General features: G+C 46.0%; 1 protein-coding gene across 8 annotated transcripts in view; it reads left to right on the forward strand.

The window, feature by feature from the left end:
- The first annotated feature begins 17,026 nt into the window (after positions 1-17,026).
- Positions 17,027-20,165, forward strand: part of Tnik (TRAF2 and NCK interacting kinase) — a 398,405-nt gene continuing 395,266 nt past the window's right edge. For 7 of the 8 annotated variants that reach the window (XM_063281546.1, XM_017590730.3, XM_017590731.3 and 4 more), the window contains exon 1: positions 17,311-17,450. In XM_063281546.1, coding sequence (XP_063137616.1) covers positions 17,394-17,450 — 57 coding nt within the window. In that variant the 5' untranslated portion in view covers positions 17,311-17,393. 8 annotated transcript variants of the gene reach the window in all.

Below are 20,165 nucleotides of genomic sequence, written 5' to 3' on the forward strand. Positions count from 1 at the left end.
CCCTTTTTCTTTTTCTTCTCACATCTCTTCCTTCCCTCTCCTCTCTTTACCTTTCTCAACTCTACCGCCTTCCCTCCTGTCTGTCTATCATCTATCTATCTATCTATCTATCTATCTATCTATCTATCTACCTACCTACCTATCTCTCTATCTATCTCTCTATCATCTATCTATCTATCTATCTATCTATCTATCTATCTATCTATGTACCTACCTACCTACCTACCTACTTCCTATCTATGCATCTATCTAATTTTCCCTCACTCAGGTTATTGTTGTGTGGTACATGTTGGCCCTAACATTACAAATCTCCTACCCCAGCTTCCTGAGTGCTGGGTTTAATGACATTTACCATCCAGAGATTGTCATTCAGGGTCATCTCTGTCTGTTAAGACTGTGCTTAACAAATTTTACTGTGCTTAAGAATAATCTGAGTACGGCAACCAAATAACGTTATGACTGGATATCTTAGGGTTTCCATTGCTGTAAAGCAACACCATGACCATGACCACTCTTATAGGAAGATATTTAGTTGGTGCTGGCTTACAGTTTCAGAGGTTTAGTCAACTATCATCACGGTGGGAAGCATGGTGGCAATGCAGGCAGACATGGTGCTGGAAAAGGAGCTGAGAGCTCTACATCTGGATCCACAGGCAACAGAAATAAAATTAGACATACTTCCTCCCACAAGGCCATATCTACTCTGACTAAGGCCACATCTCCTAATAGTGCCCCTCTCTATGGGTCTGTGGTAGTCATTCAAACTACCACACCAGAAATCAGATAATAAGTAAATAATAATAAATCCTGGTTGTTTTGTTAGATGCCAGTAAAACGGAATTTTCCAATAGTTGAATTATGAGCAGAAGTAAAAGTTTTATTGCCACAAATCTTGGGTACAGTACAAGAGAAAAGGTCCTATCAAATTCATTAAAAGATTTATTATTCCATTTTATTAAAATACGCAAATGATTGGTATAGTGCCCAAGAGAGAACGAAAACTGAAGAATGCCTAAAATCCACTGACCTAAGCTTGGAGTCAGTTGGGTCGTCAGCAGCTGCTTGACAGAATAACCTTTAATGCTGGAAAGGGTCATCAGGAAATTTGCTTACATTACCAATCATGATGCTAATAATTCTGCAGAAGGTAGCTATAAATGTGATCATGTAAAACATTCTCTCTGAGCTGGTTGGGTATCATGCTTCCTTCTAAGTGTGACAGTGACATTGTGGTTTTCCTGCTCCTCTCCCCCTTTGTTAAACTTCCAGACCACTGAGAAGATATAGCCCAGCTTTCTCTATGCCTGGCCTTAAGCTGCTCTTCTCATTGCTGTGACAAAGAACCTGACAAAGCAACTTAAGGAAGAAGGGGCTTAACCCGGCTCATTGTTTCAAAGTACAAACTTACCTGGAAGAAGACCTAAAGCGAAACAAATGCTGCTGTTGAGATATTCTCCTTCTCTCTCTCTCTCTCTCTCTCTCTCTCTCTCTCTCTCTCTCTCCCTCCTTCCCCCCTCCCCGTCTTCCCCCTCCTCCTCCTCCTCCTGTACCCAGGGTCAGACTAGAAATGCCCTCACTAATATGACCAGAGGTGTGTCTCCTAGGTGATTCTGAATCTAGTCAGGTTGACTGTGATTAAGCACCATGGTTCTAGAGCCCAGTTCTCTTGCCGTGAACATCTTATATTACCCTTTGACAGTTGCCACAATTGGAAGAGGCAGTGCTCCTATATCATTGCTAACGGACCTACATGTTTTACACAGATTCTATGACTACTTTGCTCATTGCATCAAATTGGGGCAGCAATCAATCAACATGGCCATCACTGATGCTATGACCTATGACCTATGACCTCTGGTTAAGACAGTGTTTGCTGTTTCCTGGCCTTCTTCCCTACACAGCCACTACCCCGTCTTATCCTTACCCAAACTCTGACTGGGAAGTACTTCACTCAGCATAGCGTCATTCAAGTAGCTCTCCTTTTCTCAAGACATATAGAGAAATGTTTATAGGTGACAGGATATGAAGGCAAAGATTGGTCTTCAGATAGTCAGTCAAGAAGATAAAGCCTGGGTGAGGTGAGGACACAGTAAAAACAGCATGAGATCTTGCCCATGGCCGTTGAAGCTGATGATGGCTACGGAGAAACTAGATAAACTTTTGCATGTTTGAAAATTTTCAAGTAAGAGGTTCTTTTTTTAAAATCTTCAAACTAGTTTCTTCTCAAATTGCAGAACTGGGGTATAAGCAGAGTGATACTCATATTCTAGAACGTATTCATCCAGAAACAAGCGACTGCTGGGTGTGACTGACGAGGGTGGCTTGAGTGAGCGGTGCCATTTGTTTGGGAGATTTCACAAGGAAGATCCCTATGAAATGTGCTCCTGATGTTTTCCTGCCTGCAAGAAGTATGGGCAGAGGACACCCTGGGTTCAAACTCCTCATGCTCCACATTCTTAGTGCTGCTTTAAAGAGCTGAGTTCTAGAGGAGTCCAACTGCTGAGAAGCCCAGGCTTTAAACTTGTTGCAAGGCTGAACTGCTTTTGATGAGCTTTCTTATTATAGTCAAGCTGCTAGGTCACAGTGGTTGAGAAACAACATAAATTCATTTCTTATTGTTCTAGAGAGTTCAGAGGCAAGGTAGGAAAGATTCAGGGTCCCATGAGAGTTTGTTCCTCATAATGGCACCTTCTGGCTGGGTCCTCATGTGGAAAGGAGAAGCATTCATTCTTTCAGAAAGTCACTAATCTCGTTCACAAAGCTCTGCCCTCAGGACCCAACTGCCTTTCTCAAAGCCCGTTATGCTATCATCATCCCAGGAGGTAAGAATTCAACACGTGAATTTGAAGGAGGTAGGCAAGCATTCACATTTATCCCATTGTTTGGCCCAAGAGGAGCCTTTGGTATGGTTCTGTTACAGCTGCCAAGTGTTCTAGCATGGTGCAAACATGATGCCTAGATTGTCTAGGACTGTCTCAGTAGAAGGCAGGTCAGTGCTGGCTTCCTGAGAGCTCACTAATGATTTCAAAACAAACCCAGACCCTCTGTCTAACCAACTTTTACCTGCTAGTTTTCTTCCTGCTTTTGATTCTTTGGTTGATATTTAGATTGTTTGGGACACACAAAGTCTCATGTATCCCAAATTCAAATGTTTCGTTTGTATGTGTATATCTGTGATCATACATGTACATATATATCTGCATATGTGTAAGAGAATATATATTTGGGTGCTTGTGAATGTGTGTGGGTGGCAACCCAGTGTTGATCTTGGGTATCTTCCTCACTTATTCACTACCTTAGACATCAAGACAAGGTCTTTTGAACCCAGAGCTCACTAATTTGGCTTGGCGAGCTAGGCAGACTGTTCTGGGGATACTGTCTCTGTCTCTGTCTTGTACAGAGGTTACAGGGGTTACAGGCGGATGACTTGGCTGTTACAGGGGTGCTGGGAAACTGAATCCTGGCCCTCATGCTTACGTGGTAATTATTTTAACCACCGAGCAATACCCCAGCCTTGAGTTTTATAGTTTTGGAGAATGAATGGAGAATGATAAATCCAGAGCTCATTTGCTCTCTCTCATGGAGCACAGGCTGGCCTTGAACTTGGAATGTAGCTGACAATGCACTTAAACTTTGGATCCTTCCTCCTCGTCCCAAATGCTGGGATGAAGGGTGTGCTGCACTAGGTCTGGTGTATGTGGTACTTGATGTGGAGCCCAGGCCACATGTGTTCCTTAGGCAAATACTCTATCCATCCCGAGCCTGCATCTCCAGCCCAACCACTCATCTTTATTAGGATTTCTAAACGTAAATTAGCCAGAGAACAATTGGTTTATTATTGGAACCAACTGGCTGTACAGAGCTGCAACTTTAAGATGTCAACATTTAGAGGACTCAAGACTTGCTCAACATGTATTGACTTCAAAGTGACAGGTTTAATTTGCCTTTCCTGGCCACCTCACTAAATTTCATAATTAACTAATTCACTTTTTTTTTTAACAAATGCCACTTTTACTGAGGGGCTTATTAGAAGCACTTAACATTGCAAACATTGGGCTGATCACTCCAGAAATAGAGCTAACCCCAAGAAATGTCTTTGTAGTCAAGAGCTCCACAGTGGAAAAGAAAATCAAGGACTACAATAGAATCATTCCAGTGCTTTGAGAAAAAAAAAAGAGTTCTCCCAGGTCAGGTTAAAATCCGCGCCTGCGCCCAGGGGTAGGACTTTGATGAATCTTGAGACTTTTCTGCCCTCTTTGGCCCATTGATTTGAATAGTCCCTCTTTGTTCCCTGACTTCTTTGGCTTAAAGTTTTCTCTCAGCCAAACTTCCTGGGCTCCATCTTTGGCGTTGCTCCCACCCTGGAACCACAGTGGCAAACCGACTCATTTAGTTCAGCGCTCTACGGCAGCCCACACATTAAGGGAAATATGGCCAGTTGTGTGTCACAGTTTCCTTAAGGTAAAAAGCACAACATGAATCGAGACAACTTTCAATGTCTGGGGCACAATATGGTGTTGCAGGAGGGGCAGGAGATGGGGATGTGGCAGGGAAGGATTGGGGTAAACACAGCCTTGCTTTTTAAGTTCCCCCACCCCCAAACCTTCAGGCCTCAAAGCCCTTCCTTGTGTGAACTCCAGGGCACTGAACCCCATTCCACAGAGTCCCTAGACCTTGATTTCCTTATCTGTGACACCCAGGGCTGGACTTGGTTATGTTCAAGGTCCCTTCAAGCTTTAAAAGTCTAATGGAAATTTTTATCGACTATATGACTTACTGTCAGGGTCCAGCTGGACTGCTCCCTTCCCCTCACCCAGCTCTAGATACCTTGCAGAACTGTGTCATTACAAATACGTGGATATGGAATGAAAAGTGAACATTATTTTCTCTCTCTCTCTCTCTCTCTCTCTCTCTCTCTCTGTGTGTGTGTGTGTGTGTGTGTGTGTGTGTGTGTGTGTGTGGTGAGATAGGAAAAACTTGGGTGTAAAATCAAACAGGTCACGGTTCTACAGGCAGGTTATGGGGTGGGGGCGGGGGTTGCAATGGCAGGAAATACGGCCCTGTGAGCTTTTGACACGGTCTGGACAGGCCTAGTGGTGAGAATTAATGTCCTTTGATCATTTGTAAGAGTATTCTTGGTCATTGGCCAGCTGTGTGCAGAATGCCAACTATTGCGGGTTAGGTCCTAGGAATGCTGAGAGAAAAGCAGGCTGAAATCTCCCTCACTTGGCCAGATTGCAAGAGAACTTAAAACTTAGTATTTAAGGCGATTAAACAACTGCTATGAAATCATAAACAATTAAATTTCTGTAATAAATATTGAGGCATTCCAGCTGTATATTAAAATTTCTATGCATCTTGGTTGTTAGGAAATTCTCAGGGAATGAAAACAGAAAATGCCATTTTGAAAGTGCTTGCCAAATTCCTAGTAAAAATAGTGTTCCGTATTTAGAGGAAGTATAATACTGGTATTTTAGATAAAGTGCTGTGTTTGTCTTTGGGTTTCACAGGGTCAGATCATTAAGAAAATTCCTTCAAACTCATTTAATAAAAAAAAAAACCGATGTATTCACAAGGCGCTATCATTCTCAGTGGCAACATTTTAAAACAACACCTGCCCAACTATCATCTATCTATAATCTATCCATGTGTGTATCAACTATTTATTTTATATTATCCATCTATAATCTAGTATCTATCTTTTGCCTATCTATAACCTATTATTTTCATCTACCATCTATGTTAAATGTATCTATCATCTATCATCATCCTTTGGGAAACAAGAATGAAACAAAACAAGCAGATTTTTTTCTGCATTTTAAAATTTAGTCTCAAGCAAGGCCACCTTTAGGGATAAAGTGTTTGTCTCTGGGATCAGATTATCTAACATATAGTATACCAAACTTTAGGCTCTTAACAAAGATAGAAAGAAGAAAGAGCAAGAGGTCAAAGCGATCGGAAACTAATGCAGAATTCTCCCAGTGCCTCTGTGCCGGGGAAACATAGTAGTCATGCCAAGAAGGAAAGAAGGGAGAACAGAGCAAATGCTAGGACAGGGAAGCCCAAACCGCTCCCTTTGAAAAGAAGTGCTGCTCAAGGTGATGATGCATTTCTCGTGCGACCCCTGGGAGTAAGTCTCAGTGCACCAGCAAAGGCCCATCTACCTACCATCCGAGAGTTATGAATTTTAGACTTGTACAGCTTGGACTCACGTGGAAATATTGTAATGGGATCCGAACATATAGGTATATATGATTGATGCTTTTCGGAGAGGGATTTGTCAGACTTTACAGCTTGGTCAAATTTCTCAGTCTAATATAAGACAGTTAAACACCCTGTGTGTTTTTAGTTCGCAAGGATTTTTGTTGTGCGTGCGTGCGTGCGTGCGTGCGTGCGTGCGTGCGTGCATGCGTGCACCGGGAGTGGGGGGCAGAGGTCAGTGTTAGGTGTCTTCCTTGACTGTGCTTCACCTTAGGACTTGAGACAGGATCTCTTACTGAATCAGGAGCGCGTTGGCTCCTAGGCGTGCTGGCTGGTGAGCTCTGGAGCCTCCTCCTGTTTCCAGCTGCCCAGTGCTCCGACTTCCGGTTTTCTCCATGGATGCTGGGGATTGAACTCTGGCCCTCAGACGTACTCAGGAGATACTTTACCTGCTGAGCCATTACCCCTAGTCCTCGGTTTTGTTTTCACACACATACAATAGTTGTCTTTTAAGAAGGAAGTTTATCATCTGCACCTTCACTGGGTGTGGATCTAGGTATTAATCATATTAATCACCATCTACTGCAAATAGAGCTTCTCTGATGAGTTAGAGGCATGTCAATGTACGGGAGCAACAATAAGTCACTAGGAGTTGGTTTAATCCTACATCCATTTAACAGAATTATAGCAGATGCTTCTCTAGAACCCATGGCCCGAGTCGCCACAGGTTCTAGGCCTGATAATGGCTCCAGGTATGGATTTCATCTTGTGGAATAGGTGAGCTCTCAGGAGGAGTTCCTTATCGCCATGGTATTTATTCTATTATTTCACCAGTGGGTGTGTCTTGCCAGACTGGCGTTACTGTGATACACGGGGCTCACAGCTGGCTACAACTGATGGTTACTTTCCTCACTGGGTATCTCCCATGAGTCCACAACCAGTCATGGCACGGAGCACAAAGGACTAAGAAATACTCGACCCTAAGTAGGACATGTATATCACACTACCTTCTTCAAAGGATCAGGGATCACTATGTAGGAGGGCACAGCCAGAGTGGGAGAGGCGGAGCTGGTGAGTGATTATACAGAGACTGTTTGCTGGACACAGCAGGGGAGCAGCACACATGAAGTCAGTGTCCGTGGTCGCCCGCACCAGACATGTACAAACTCAGGACTGAGAAATCCCAGCATGGAGAGGGGACTGGGAAACAAATTTCACCCCAGGCTGAGGCGCTGTTGTCATTTGATGGCTCTTGGGAGAAGGACAGTCAATTGTTGTTGTTGTTGTTGTTGTTGTTGTTGTTGTTGATATAAGAGTCTCAGTCCTGGTAGATTAAGCACACTTCAGTGGAAGGCCATATATCCAAGAATATACAGGCAGCACTAATCGGACATGATGGAGTTTTGTAAAAGGCACAAAATTGGGGAGCTAAGGAAGGAGGGAGATCTGGGGAAGTAGAGGGAGTGGGCTGAACATGTTCGAAACACAAATGTACAAAATTCTCAAGTAATTAATAAAACAAAGGGGGAAATAATAAAATAAAGTCAGAACAGTTAAAGTTAACTTGACTGGATCTCCGATCACCTAGGAGACACACTTAGAAGGGCATTTGAGAACTGTTTAAGTGAGGATTAAACATAGGTGGTGACATCTCATGGGCTAGGGTCCCAGCTTGTGCTAAAAAGGAAAAGGTCAAAGCAAGTTAAGTACTGACATGACATTCACCTCTCTTCACCTCACAAGAAGGAGGCAGCCTGATCAATCCCCTCAACACTGTGGCCACTATGCATTTCCTGCTGTGATGGTCTGCACACTCAAACTATAAGCCAAAACATACCCACCTGGAGGCTGCTTTTATTTGGAGTTTTGTCATAACAAGTAACCAGCGTCAATGGAATAATTGTTATTGTTTGGAGTCTCCACTCTTTTGAGGTGGTTTGCTATATAGTAATACATAGCTAGGGTTGAAAGCCATGCCTGAACAGGAGGAGCAGTAAACAAAACTTCCCATTCTGAGTGGGTGGGGCCTCTTCCCTTGGAGGCACGCAATAAATAAACTCTAGCCACTTCCGTTTGTTTCCTTTCTTCAGTTCCAGAGTTCAGTGATGGGGTGTCCTCTGTCCAGGCATCAGATCCCTCCTCAGCCTTTGGCTACCGATGATCAGAAACCTTGAGTAACGGCCCCAATTTACCTGCAGCCGAAGGAAAAGAAGCAATTACTTTAAAGGCTATGTGGATAAAGGGAGTTTATTGGTTTTTATAATCTCAGCTGTAACAGACCACTTCAAGTGTGGTGGCTTTGAGCAACACAGACATCATTGCTTCAGTGCTTACGTTAGTTCTTTTCCTCATTTCCACGACAAAACGTTTCACAGAAGCGGCATCAGGAAGGAAGGATTTGTTTGGGCTCACAATTTGAGGGCTCAATAAACATGATGGAGAAAGAGGCAGTGGCCACACCACATCCATTGGCAGGAAATGGAGAGAGACTGGTGCTGGTTCCCACCCCGCCTTCTCCTGTCTTCCCTTTTTATTCCGGGTAGAGGCCATTTGTTCAAAATGGGTTTCGCTGTGGCAGGGTTGCATTTGTCTCTGGGGGTTCTTTGGGGACTAGTTCCTCTGTCCTTCTCAGACTGAGGCCTTTCAAGTTCCCACCAGCATACGGCCCCTCTTGCCTCACCTTTAAAGCCAGTCAGTTTGCATCTCCCCCATTCTGTATGTAGCGTATCCTTTTGGAGGTCTCTTGTTTTCAGTCTTAAGGAAGGGCGGGATGGCTTTGGGTCCATTGTGATAAACTAGGAACATTTCCACACCTCACTGGGGACATACTCACACCTGTGAAGGCCTCTGACTCTTAGGTTAATCACAGGCATCAGGGACAGTGTGAGGACACAGTGAGGCCGATTGTCCTACCTATCACAGGCGCAAAAATAGAACGAGCGCTCTGGGGATTTAACTCCCTAAAAATACGGTAGCATTTACAGCACACACTCTGCTTTATGTTTTCCCTTTATTCTCTTACGGAACTTATCAGGGCAACTTGGCCTGCTTTTCCCACTAAAACAGAGTACCCATAAACATTCAATTTATATTCATTTATATGATATTATGCACCATCAGCATATATTTCTGTGTTTAGAGCTGATGCTATTTATAATCTCAGGACAAGGGAAAAGTCTTAGTGTGCTTTTTCTCTCTCTTCTCTCTCTTATTACCATACTATCATTGTCTGAAGTCATTAATGCTTAAGTCAGCAATGATGAGGATTTAAAGATTTGGCTGACAAGTTGGACCAGTGGGTAGAGGTCCTTACGAAGACCGATGACCATGAGTTTAGTCCCTGGATCCCACATGGTGGAAGGTGAGAACCAAATACTGCAAGCTGCCCTCTGACCTCTGCACACACAGGGACATGTACACAATGGCCCACACATGCAAGCACACATACAAGTAACATATATATTTGAAACTTTAAAAATCTTTTATTTTTATTTTCCTCTAGCAAGAAGGATTTGGCTGCAAACAACTAAACCAACTGACGTTTGATGAATGGGAACAATATAAAGAAATTCAGACAGGTTGATCTACATGGCTGAACCTATTGGCTGTCTGGTGTCATGTATATAAGCTTAGGACCTTACATCTTTGTTTATTTGTTCTTTGGTTGTTTCTTTCTCAAGTTCTGTCCTGGTTGGAAAAGAATTCTGTAGATCCAACGGTTGTATCTTCATACAGCCCTGTCTGACGGTAACACATTAGTTCTCCTTTGGTGCTAGCAAATCAAATCTCTCGAAATAACAACACGTTTTATCTCTCGTGTGTTTTCGGTGTATCTGGACTTGAGAGCAGGCCAGCTAGAAGGCTACACAGCTCTCGGTCTTGGTCTTTCTTGAGACTTGCTATGCAAATGAAATGGAAGTGTCAACACCTTAGGCCTTGACTCCAGCTAGAGGAGCTGGTTTATGGTGGTTCACTCACATAGCTACCAAGGCGAATGAGTGTCAGCAAGACATGGCAACCAGCTTCCTCTGGAACAGTATTGCTCACTGGGGTGGCTTCTGTTTATCAGGGGACAGTTTCTTGTCCTCACAATTGTAAAGGTATCATTGATGTTTATTGGGTAAGATAATGACTCTGGTGACTATCCTGTCCTATCCAGGAAAGCCTCCTCCCACAGCACAGAATACCAGGCCCCACATGTCAGCGGCGTAGACCAGAGAAACTGTGTCATAGAACAAGTGATTTGACAGCAAGGTAGAAGCTTTGGAAGGTTGGCTTCTGTAGTCTGGGTTGGAAGGATTCCTGGAACGGCGTGAGTACCAGAAGCCTGGCACACTGGGAGCTGTCTCAGGATGTACACCATCATGATGAGTTCCTCTTGAGGGTCAATCATCGTCTCTCATTTTAATTCCCTCTTTTAAAATGATTACTTGTTTTATTTTGTGTTTTGCCTGCACACACACCACAAGCATGCCTAGTAGTTCCAAAAATCAGAAAAAGGAATCGGATCCCCTGGAACTGTAGTTACAGACTATTGCTAGATGTCACATGATGCCGTCCTCTGGAAGAGCAGTCAGTGCTCTTAAACTTAAAAGGGGAGCTTCGGTCCCTTGCTTTATTTTTCAAAGAGCAAACCATCCCTGTAAGTCCCCACAGACGTCACTCCTCAGTAGTAAGTGTTGTGGGATAAGCCAGTATTTAGACCAACCATAAAGTAATAGGACGAACTTTCTAGAACGAGCTTAGACCACTCTCCCTTTGGATCTGGAGAGAGCCTATGCGTGTAAACACATTGAGAGCAAATTCTCATACTCAGTCTAACAATAATGAAAGAGGGGAATAGTTTTGAGTGGGGCACAGTGATATCTGGACTGGGGTATTTCAGTGGTAGAGCACTCATCGACAATGCTCAGGGCTCTGTGTACTGTCTTAGTTTCCTTCCGCTGCTGTGATAAAATATCCCAGAACCAAGCAGCTCACAGGAGAAGTGGTGTATTTTAACTCAAGATCTAATGTTAAGAGTTTTCAGAAACGTTCAGATCACAGCAAATGCTTAGAAGAATATGTATGGTTTATTATTTTGATAATAAAACTGTTAATTAACATAATTATATTTACAATTACATGTTCAATCTACTATGTTTTATCCCAATGTATTCTCTTAAACATTTTTATGTTTGTGTGTGTGTGTGTGTGTGTGTGTGTGTGTGTGTGTGTGTGTATCTGTGTATATGCACATGTGTGCATATAAAAGCCAGGGGTTAACATTGAAGCATTTCTCAATTACTCTCTACATTATTTGAGACATGGTCTCCCACTGATCTTGGCTTTTGCTGAGTTAGCTAGACAATGTGGCCAGTCAGTCCCAGGAATCCTCCTGCCTCCACTTCCCTAGTACTGGGATTATGGGTGTCTTGTTGCAGTAGGCCTTTTTCATGTGCGTCCTGGGATTCAAATTCATTTTCTCAAGTTTATGCAGAAAGCACTTTATCAACTGGTGCTAAGTCCCTAGTGCTCATAAAACACGACTAACTAGTCCTCTAACTAGTTTTTTTTTTTTTAATGTCTTCTGTGTGCAACAAGTCCTGGATTTTGCTTCTAAGGATCTAGGCGTGCACATTAAAAACTGCTGCTGCACTGCTCTCCTGGGTCTTGATTCAGCTGCTGATTGACGTCAGGGTCTTCCTCCTTCAGGAATAGACTCCTGTGAGCACTGGAGGTGGGCGCTTGTCCCTGCAGGCTACTGCTTGTGTTCAGAGCTCTCATTAGTTCACCAGTGGTCCCATCCTGAGTGTTTGCTTTACTGAGTGTCACGAGAGAACTGGGAAGCACTTAGGGGACACAGGCAGTTTGGGGCTGGGTTCCCATCTCTTCCAGTCATTGGTGACCAGCACTCAGGTACTAGCTTGCCTCACTGACCCTAGCAGCCATGCTCAGTGCTGTTGCCAGCTGAGGGGCTGTGTGCTGCTGAGTCTCCTTCATTCTGCTCATACTTCCTCATATCAGCTATCCCTATATCTAAAATAATCTTGTCGTTGACTGTTTACAAGCTTGTTTGTCTCTGTGAGGTGAGGGTTTTGTGTGACTCAGGCTCCTCAGGGCCCAGTACTGCTTTTACATAGAAGGATCTACATCAAATGAATCAATGAATCCATGCAGTCCCCTGGTTACTCACCACAATAAGCATGCCTGCTCATGTAGCTGCAGCCTGCCCGAATCTCACCCATGCAGTTCCTTTGCTGTCATATTAAACGGCACATCCACCCTTACTGATGTAGACCCAGACAGTGCTCTGGCTAAGTGGCCAGCCAATGCTGTTTCTTTTATGATCTTAGTGTATTTTTCAAAATATTTTTTCTGAGGTAGACAAGGTGGCTCAGCCCTTGGAAGGATCGAGGTCATCCTCGGCTGGGTAGTGAGTCAGGGGCAAACCTGGGCTACATTTGAACAAGTTATATGTCTGATTTCCACACTGAGAGTTGAGTTGGCACATAGATTTCTTGTTAAACAACATGGTACATAACTGGGAGAAGACACCTTTAATAAGTATTTTTTTCTCCATCTTTATTAACTTGAGTATTTCTTATTTACATTACAATTGTTATTCCCTTTCCCAGTTTCGAGGCCAACATCCCCCTAACCCCTCCCCCCTTCTATATGGGTGTTCCCCTCCCCATCCTCCCCCCATTACCGCCCTCCTCTCAACAATCCCGTTAAACATACCAAGAACAATCAACGCCTATAACTAGCAGTCCATATTTCACTATTCCAAACATGTAACAATATTTGCATCGACTTTTAAAATCCCAAGGTTCTCACCGTGCTTCCTTGCCTTCCCTGTTTCCTCTTCTTTGTCCTCCCTGGCCAGTTGCTTTGCCCTTCCAGGTTTTCCGTTGTTGTTGCACACTTCCCTCAGAGATATCCAGCAGACAGGTGTGTTTTCCTGGCTCTGAAGATATGGCCGAATGGCCTCAGCTCCCCCAGTCCTTTCAGATCAGGTCAGGAGCAAAACCTCCCCTTGGTCACATCCTAACTGCCTATACCTCTTGCTAGTTTCTTTTTTTCTTTTCTTCTTTCAGACACTATTTTTTATAAAAACTCATAGTCTCATTTTCCACTCTTTAAAAATCACAGTCAAAAACCAGCAAAGAAATGCCCCCGGAGTGAGTAGACAAGATGGGAGGGTATACCCACCCAGCCCCAGGGGGAGAGGGTGGGACACCACACACAGCTGCGTGACTGGCACAAGGGGGCATGTGGTGGGCAAGGTGGCACCTGTAGGCAATGACCACTGACATGACATGGGCTAGGGGGCTGGGCAGCGTGGGGGGGCACACTGACCAGCCAGGACAGGGAGGGCTGGCCCCAGCTGGGTTCTTATGCTGGGCCACCCACCTGCCCAGGTTGTCCCACTGTGGTCCTGGGCAGTGAACCTCACACAGCCCAGAGTTGGGGATCTAGGTTCAGGCTAGGCCGGTGTGGCCCAACAATCTACAATCACCTTTTCTATGCTCCTGAGTCCAGGCATGCAATGGGAAGAGGGGACTTGCAGGGAGGCCAGCAGCAGCCTCTGCCAATGGCAGCCTCCTGATAAGGTAGGTGTCACACACAGGCTTTTCCTGAACAAGGAACCTGTCACTGTGGGAGATCTAGAAGTCTGAGGAGACAAGGGCCTTCTCTCACCAGTGGCAAGAGGGCAGGACAGCAGAGGTCTGTCCCTCTGTGGCATGGGAGCTGTGATAGGAAAGTTCATCTACTTGCTATTTTCTCTTTTTCCGGCCAATTCACATCATGTATCTAAAATAATCTTAGTTGCTGACCTCTTGGCCTACACTTCCTGTCTGCCCTTGTGAAAGCTGGGGTTCCATGTTACCTGGGCTGTTCTTTAAGAAACGCAGAGCCTGAACAAAGCAACAGCCAACCAACATGTGATGGTAGAGTCTTCTCTTCCGTTACGTTGACGTGAATGCTCTTCTTTCTATAGGAGGGGGTCTATCTAGTACAGTGGGGTACTCACCAGAGAAGACTGCCCAGACACAGGTTTAAGCCAGAACAAAGTGTTTATTAGTCAGCCAGCAACTATGCTGGGATCCCAGTGTAGCCCACAGCCTTTCTCAGGGTGAGTTTTTAAGCACAAAACCCATGTCCTGGGTTGGACATACTACAGTTAACAGGAACAGTTAGCCAGGAGCAGAACCACAGAAGCCAAAAGGCAATGCTAGTGCTTTTTAGAGACTTTCCTAGAACTGCAGACTTTGATGGATTAGGCCTATGTTTTAGTTTTAGCAGATGGCGCGGTCTACATGCTAACTTTTACAGCTGAATGGTACTTCTATCATGGAGTCAGTGGTGCTAAGGTCTTGGTGCCTACTAAGGCCTGGGGCCCTATTATGTTCAGACTGCTTTTTTTTTTTTTTAATAGTAGGTTTTTTTTTTTTATAGTAGTGGCTTACATTTTCTTTTAAATTAAACAAAATGGAAGAGCTGTTGATAAGAACACAGACAGTATTCAGACAGGGAAAGAAATCAGAACGTCTGATGGAGTAGCTGAAATCTGATAGGCACTTGGCCTAAAGAAGAGAGTTTGATGTTCCTGGATAGGGCATGCAAGGTTCTGGCTGATCTGCCCTCAGCCCTCTCCTGGTCCTAAGATTTCCCACCCTTAGCCTGCCACTGCTTTCTCCCCCTTCCCCCCTCACTACCCAGAGTGCACTTTGCTGATCCCTATTTGAGGCTACATCCATCCTTACTGTCTTGGAGGCAGGGCTTCCTCAGAAGTAACCACAGTGCTGTGTACTATTCTGAACCAATCGTAAACTCCAAGGTAGAACCTTGAGACAGTTATTAGGTTCAGGGGAAAAGTTCTTTTTGTGGTTTCACATAAGTCTGTACTACTTTTCTATGAGAGTGTTTATCTCTTAGTTTCAAGTTTGAAGCTTCAGAAGTAGCCCAGCTTATGAATTCCAATACTCTAATTTGAAATTACTTTCTCTCACCTTGAGACATAGGTTAACCTGCTGTCTAGAGGAAGGGTGAGTTTAAAAAAAGAAAAAAGATGACATACAAGGGAAACAGTAGTGGAGGGAAAGATGGCTTCTATGTGGTCCCTTCATGGTGGCTTATGGTTCAGCACTTATTAATGAGCGGAATGACTTCAGTGGGGGAATCCAAAGACAAATGGAGCCTTTAAAATATTTTTTAAAACATTTAAAGCTACTTTGCCTTAAAGGCAAAAGCTCCCAACCCATTACTGACATTTGTTTGTTGTCGGAACAGCATTCTAGTTTATTGGTGGGGTTTAGAGAGCACTTGATTGGCCACACTGAGTCCAGGACTAAACAGTCCGGCTAGCACTAACTTCGTTAGCGTTCGTCTGTTCATTCATTCATTTAACTTGTTCTGAAGCTCATAATTAGTTTACACTTCATGACTTAAAAAAAAAATGTAGCACCAGCCCAGGTGTTGGTGTACGCATGCAGTCTGAGGACTTGGGAGGTACCGACAGAACGATGAGGAGTTCAAGGCCTTCCTCAGCTCCACTGTTAAGCAAAGACACCTGAAAGTACCTAAGGTCTGTCTCATAACCAAACCAAGCTAACCAACCAATAATATAAATCAAAAGAACCTTTACTCCCCCCAAAAGAAAACAAAACAGAAAGTCAAGAAAAAAACCAAACCCAATGCGCTTGGCCTCTTTTTTCAGCAGTTGTGAGAGGAACACTCTCGGAACTATTCATGAGTTGCAGTGAGTGTAGAGTTGAGTATAAATGTTTTCTTCCGATTTGTTTTGTGTGGCCAAACTAGGAGAGAGGAAGGGCCGCCCGGGGGTTGTGGGAAGTGACTACACTTTTGATAAAGAAAGTCCGGTTACCACTGCAAACACCCAGCTTTTGAGTGAGAAAACGAGCGAAGTCAAATAGCTCGTGGGTCACTGCTCACTATCCCGGAGCCAAACTTTCTCCATCTATCAGGGTAGGTCAGGGGCGGAAAAGCCGCAGCGGAGGAAACGTGGAGTTCAGCACTATATTGCCCAATTAATGTCGGCCTGGGAGTCACCTGAAGCCTTCGAGCTACTGCACCCAGGGAGAAAGCCTCTCTTTTCAATTCGGTCATTTCCGTGGGGAATTGCGGCACGCGCAGGTCTTGGGTGTGGCGATGTCGAGACAGAGCTCACATCTCTCGGATTTCCAGCTTCTAGCTAATCTACCCAGCTGGGAGAACCACAGATGACTCTGGCCTGCCTTCCTACAACCCAGGGGCCGCGAATGACCGTGACCCGGTGACCACTGCCCAGCACCAAAGCCAGGCTGCCGGCTCAGCGCGTGTGAGAGTCTCCCCAACTCGCTCTGCGCGGGGAGGCGGATCCCCTTCCCTGCGCACAAGTCCTTATATGCACCGGTTGCACCGGCCCGCCTTTACTCCAGCCCCACAAATAATTAATGGGGGAGGGAAGACGCTGCTGCCTCCCCCCACCCCCCGCTGCCTCTCCCCACCACCCTTTTCAGAACGCAGTCAAGAAACCCCAAGATACGATCTTAGAGCCATTTTGGTGCAGTGCACAAATTGGACATAATAAAAATAGCTTTCAGGTTTCTGCACAGAGAGGTTCGAGCACGGCTCTTTAGATTCAGCACTATTAACCCACGAAAGCTGGGGCGGAAAGGGTGCGTACCCCTCCCCCACCCTGGCTAGTGGCGGAGGGACCCGGTCAGGAAGCGCGGCCTCTCCCCAGTCGGAGACCACGCCTCCACCCCCCCCACTCCTCCCAGGAAGCGGTGATAGACAGTTCTGTGTGGTTCTCCACCCCCACCCCCCCAGCTGAGTGGAGGAGTTGATATGTCTCATTATAACAGCCAATGCAGCCGCCATCCACGCACAAGCAAAGAAGCATGTCCCATTTAAATACACCCACGCAGCCCCAGCGCCCTTAGCCGATCAGGGCGCGCAGCCCACACGCACCGCGGCTCCGGGCTTGGAGATCCGCGCAGGTCGGGCTCCGGGATCCCGCGGATCGACGCTCTCGGAAGATCGGGATCGGACTCTTGTTGGGGCCCGGGTGGGCGGGGGAGGCTGGGCCCCGGGCCTCTCTGGCGGACAGCCGCATGAGGACGCGAGCGAAATAGACCAGGGTGGAATTGCCAAGGAAGACGCTTCGGGGTGGTTTTGGTCCATTTCTCCCGCGAAGAGTCGACATGGCGAGCGACTCCCCAGCTCGCAGCCTGGATGAAATCGATCTCTCCGCCCTGAGGGTGAGCAGAACGTGTTTTTTCTTTTCTTTCCAATGGTCTGGGGTTGGGAGAGGGAACGTTCCTTGCCTTCCTGTTCTGATTCCGTGGCAGCCTAAGGGTTCTAGGCTGAGACCCTACCCCTACAGCAGGGGCTGGGCTCTCCTTGTGCTCCTTGGCTGCTCCCGAGGCTCCGCAAGGAAGCTGGGGGAGCTTATGTCAGTTTCATCTTCGATCGGTGTAAGAGCATTACATGAAAGGCTGGTGTGTGTGTGTGTGTGTGTGTGTGTGTGTGTGTGTGTGTGTGTGTACACCCGGGCAACTGTCTCCTGCCAAGGCGCGAGACCCGACTGCTCCTTGCTGCAAAAAGATTCTCCTCGAGAAGAAAGGCACTGGCCCTCCACGTTTGCCAGCTACCTGCAAGATGCCATCGTGAGCTAGCTGTCCCCACCAGCGAACCCTGCTACTCCAAGGGAGCAGTAATTGCTGTTCTGGGCTGGTCTTGTAGGTGGTAACTGATTCCCTTCCCGGGTTCTGCCTCCCGTGTTGGGGCTCTGGCTCAGCCAGAGTGCACTCACCTTTATCTGTGGTTTGAACTCAGCCCTGCCTATTCCTTCCCTCGGTGACTGTGACCTTTCAGTTTTATGGCTGAACTTCAGCAGGTGAAAGAGACGTTTCTCCCCACCACACCGGAACTCCCTGGAGAGACTGTGTGTGTGTGTGTGTGTGTGTGTGTGTGTGTGTGTCCAGGGTCTGTGACCAGTCCTTTGTAAAACACATTCCCTTCCCCCAGCCCCAACGCTTTGCCTTTACCTTCTGAAACACCTCAGACATCGTTCCATTGTATTGAATAAGACTTTAGTGATCCAGAATCCATTTTGCTGTTGTTTGAAAATCAGACTGCCAGGAATCCCATTGCAGCCTCGACGCTTCCCCACCCCCACCTCTAATCCCAGCACACTCCTTCGGGGAAGGGGGCCGAGCGTTCTTGCCATTTTAATTAGATGCTGCCTGCCAGGAAGAGGGTGAGGAGGGGTGGTGGCAGTGGCAGCAGCAGCAGCAGCAGCAGCAGCAGCAGGCATCTCAGAAAGATTGGACACCAATTTCAGTTCGACTAGTTTCTTCCTTTCATGAACTAAAAATAAAACAAATAACAGACGAATATACTTGATGCCCGGAGGGTAGGTGAGACCTAAGAGATGGTATCTCGTGTCACCCACTGCCAGTAGGGGTGGGAGTTCAGTGGTCCTCCGGAACACATTGTTGGATTGATGCTAAAATGTTGAGGCCATTTGGTGTCTACCAAAGCTTTTTGTGCCCTTTCCTTTCTCTACAAATATTTGAAGGGGCTAGGTACCTGTCTGATGGAAGTGATACTTTTCTTCCGGCTCCATGAGCCTCTTTTCATCCCTCTCCTTGAATCTTTGCCCCTTTCCTTATCTTTTGGTCCCGAGAGGTGAAGATTCAGACAGACAGCACTCAGGTTGAGGACTGACTGCCCTTTGAAATGGCCTGTTGGGATAGTGAGGCGCCCAAAGCTCATTCATGCATGATTACAGTAAGCTGTTTTCTCTGGTGCCCAAAGGCCACATCCAGAACCAGTGAGTAGCTGAGTGTGGGGGCTGGGAGCAGAGTGGGTGCTTTAAACCAGCGCGGCTTCCTCCTTACCCGCTGTGTGTTGCTCTCAGGCTGCACTTCTGTCTGGGAGTTGCTCTGGTGTGAGTTAATCAGGTGGACCAGACTTGGGCAAGGAGGAGTGGCTAAGAGGTAGAGCCCTGAACAATGAGGCAGGCTGGGCAGGAATCTTAGCATCATTCTCCCTGATGTGATTTTTAAGTTGGGGGTGGGGTGGGGATGGACTAGGTCCTGTGGGCAAGGTTCTTCTGAGATACCAAGCACAGAACCTGTCTGTCATCAGAGCGCCTTGATGGACACTTGGGGAGACCCGGGCTCTGCTATGTGTATTTGGAACAGATATCTTTGTGTGATTTACTGGGTTGCTCTTTGTCACCCTGGAAGCCCAATGAATTCTCTGCCTGCACTGGGGGTGTGCAAAGAGCTAGGGAAACAGCTACTCCCAGTGTCTGGGGAGCTACTGGCTGGAAGACTTACATGCAGATGGGCAGACAGTTGTACTCAGCAGGCCTGGGAGCTTCAGGCAATCTTGTGGTGGGTGAGGTGTGTAGTAGGTTTGTCTCCAAGGGCTAGTAGGAGAGTCACCCAGATGAGAGTGTAGATAGAGGCTGCCTTCCTAGATTTGGAGAGGTCGGTTCTTAAGCTTGCAGAAGAGTCCTTCTGAAGAAACAAACCCTGACCCTGAAATGTGGGCAAGGTCAGTGGTGCAGCCCTGCCAGTCCCTGGACATCTCTGTGACTCTTTAATGTATACAATCAATGGTCTTTGGAAGCCCTGGGCTGGGTGGTTTAAAAGCAGATCCAGTCTGCAGAGGTCTTATTCCTTCTGACTTTGGGGGCTTATTGTTCTCAGCCAGTGATCCCAGACTGGGCCCAGTCTAAAATTCCCCCCAGTAGGAACAATGCATGATTCAAACCAGAGCAACCAGTACCAGACCTTTCATTTAAACCATGCAAGATTTGGGTGGGTTTTTTTTGTTGTTGTTGTTGTCGTCATTGTTTGTTTGGGGGTGTTTGTGGTGGTGCTGGTGGTTTTGTTTTTGTTTTTGAATAAAATGAAGTGGGGTTTGTGATTAGGAAATAATTAATCAGAATTCCATTTATT

This window comes from Rattus norvegicus, chromosome 2 (genome assembly GCF_036323735.1).
Source record: "Rattus norvegicus strain BN/NHsdMcwi chromosome 2, GRCr8, whole genome shotgun sequence".
NCBI lineage: Eukaryota > Metazoa > Chordata > Mammalia > Rodentia > Muridae > Rattus > Rattus norvegicus.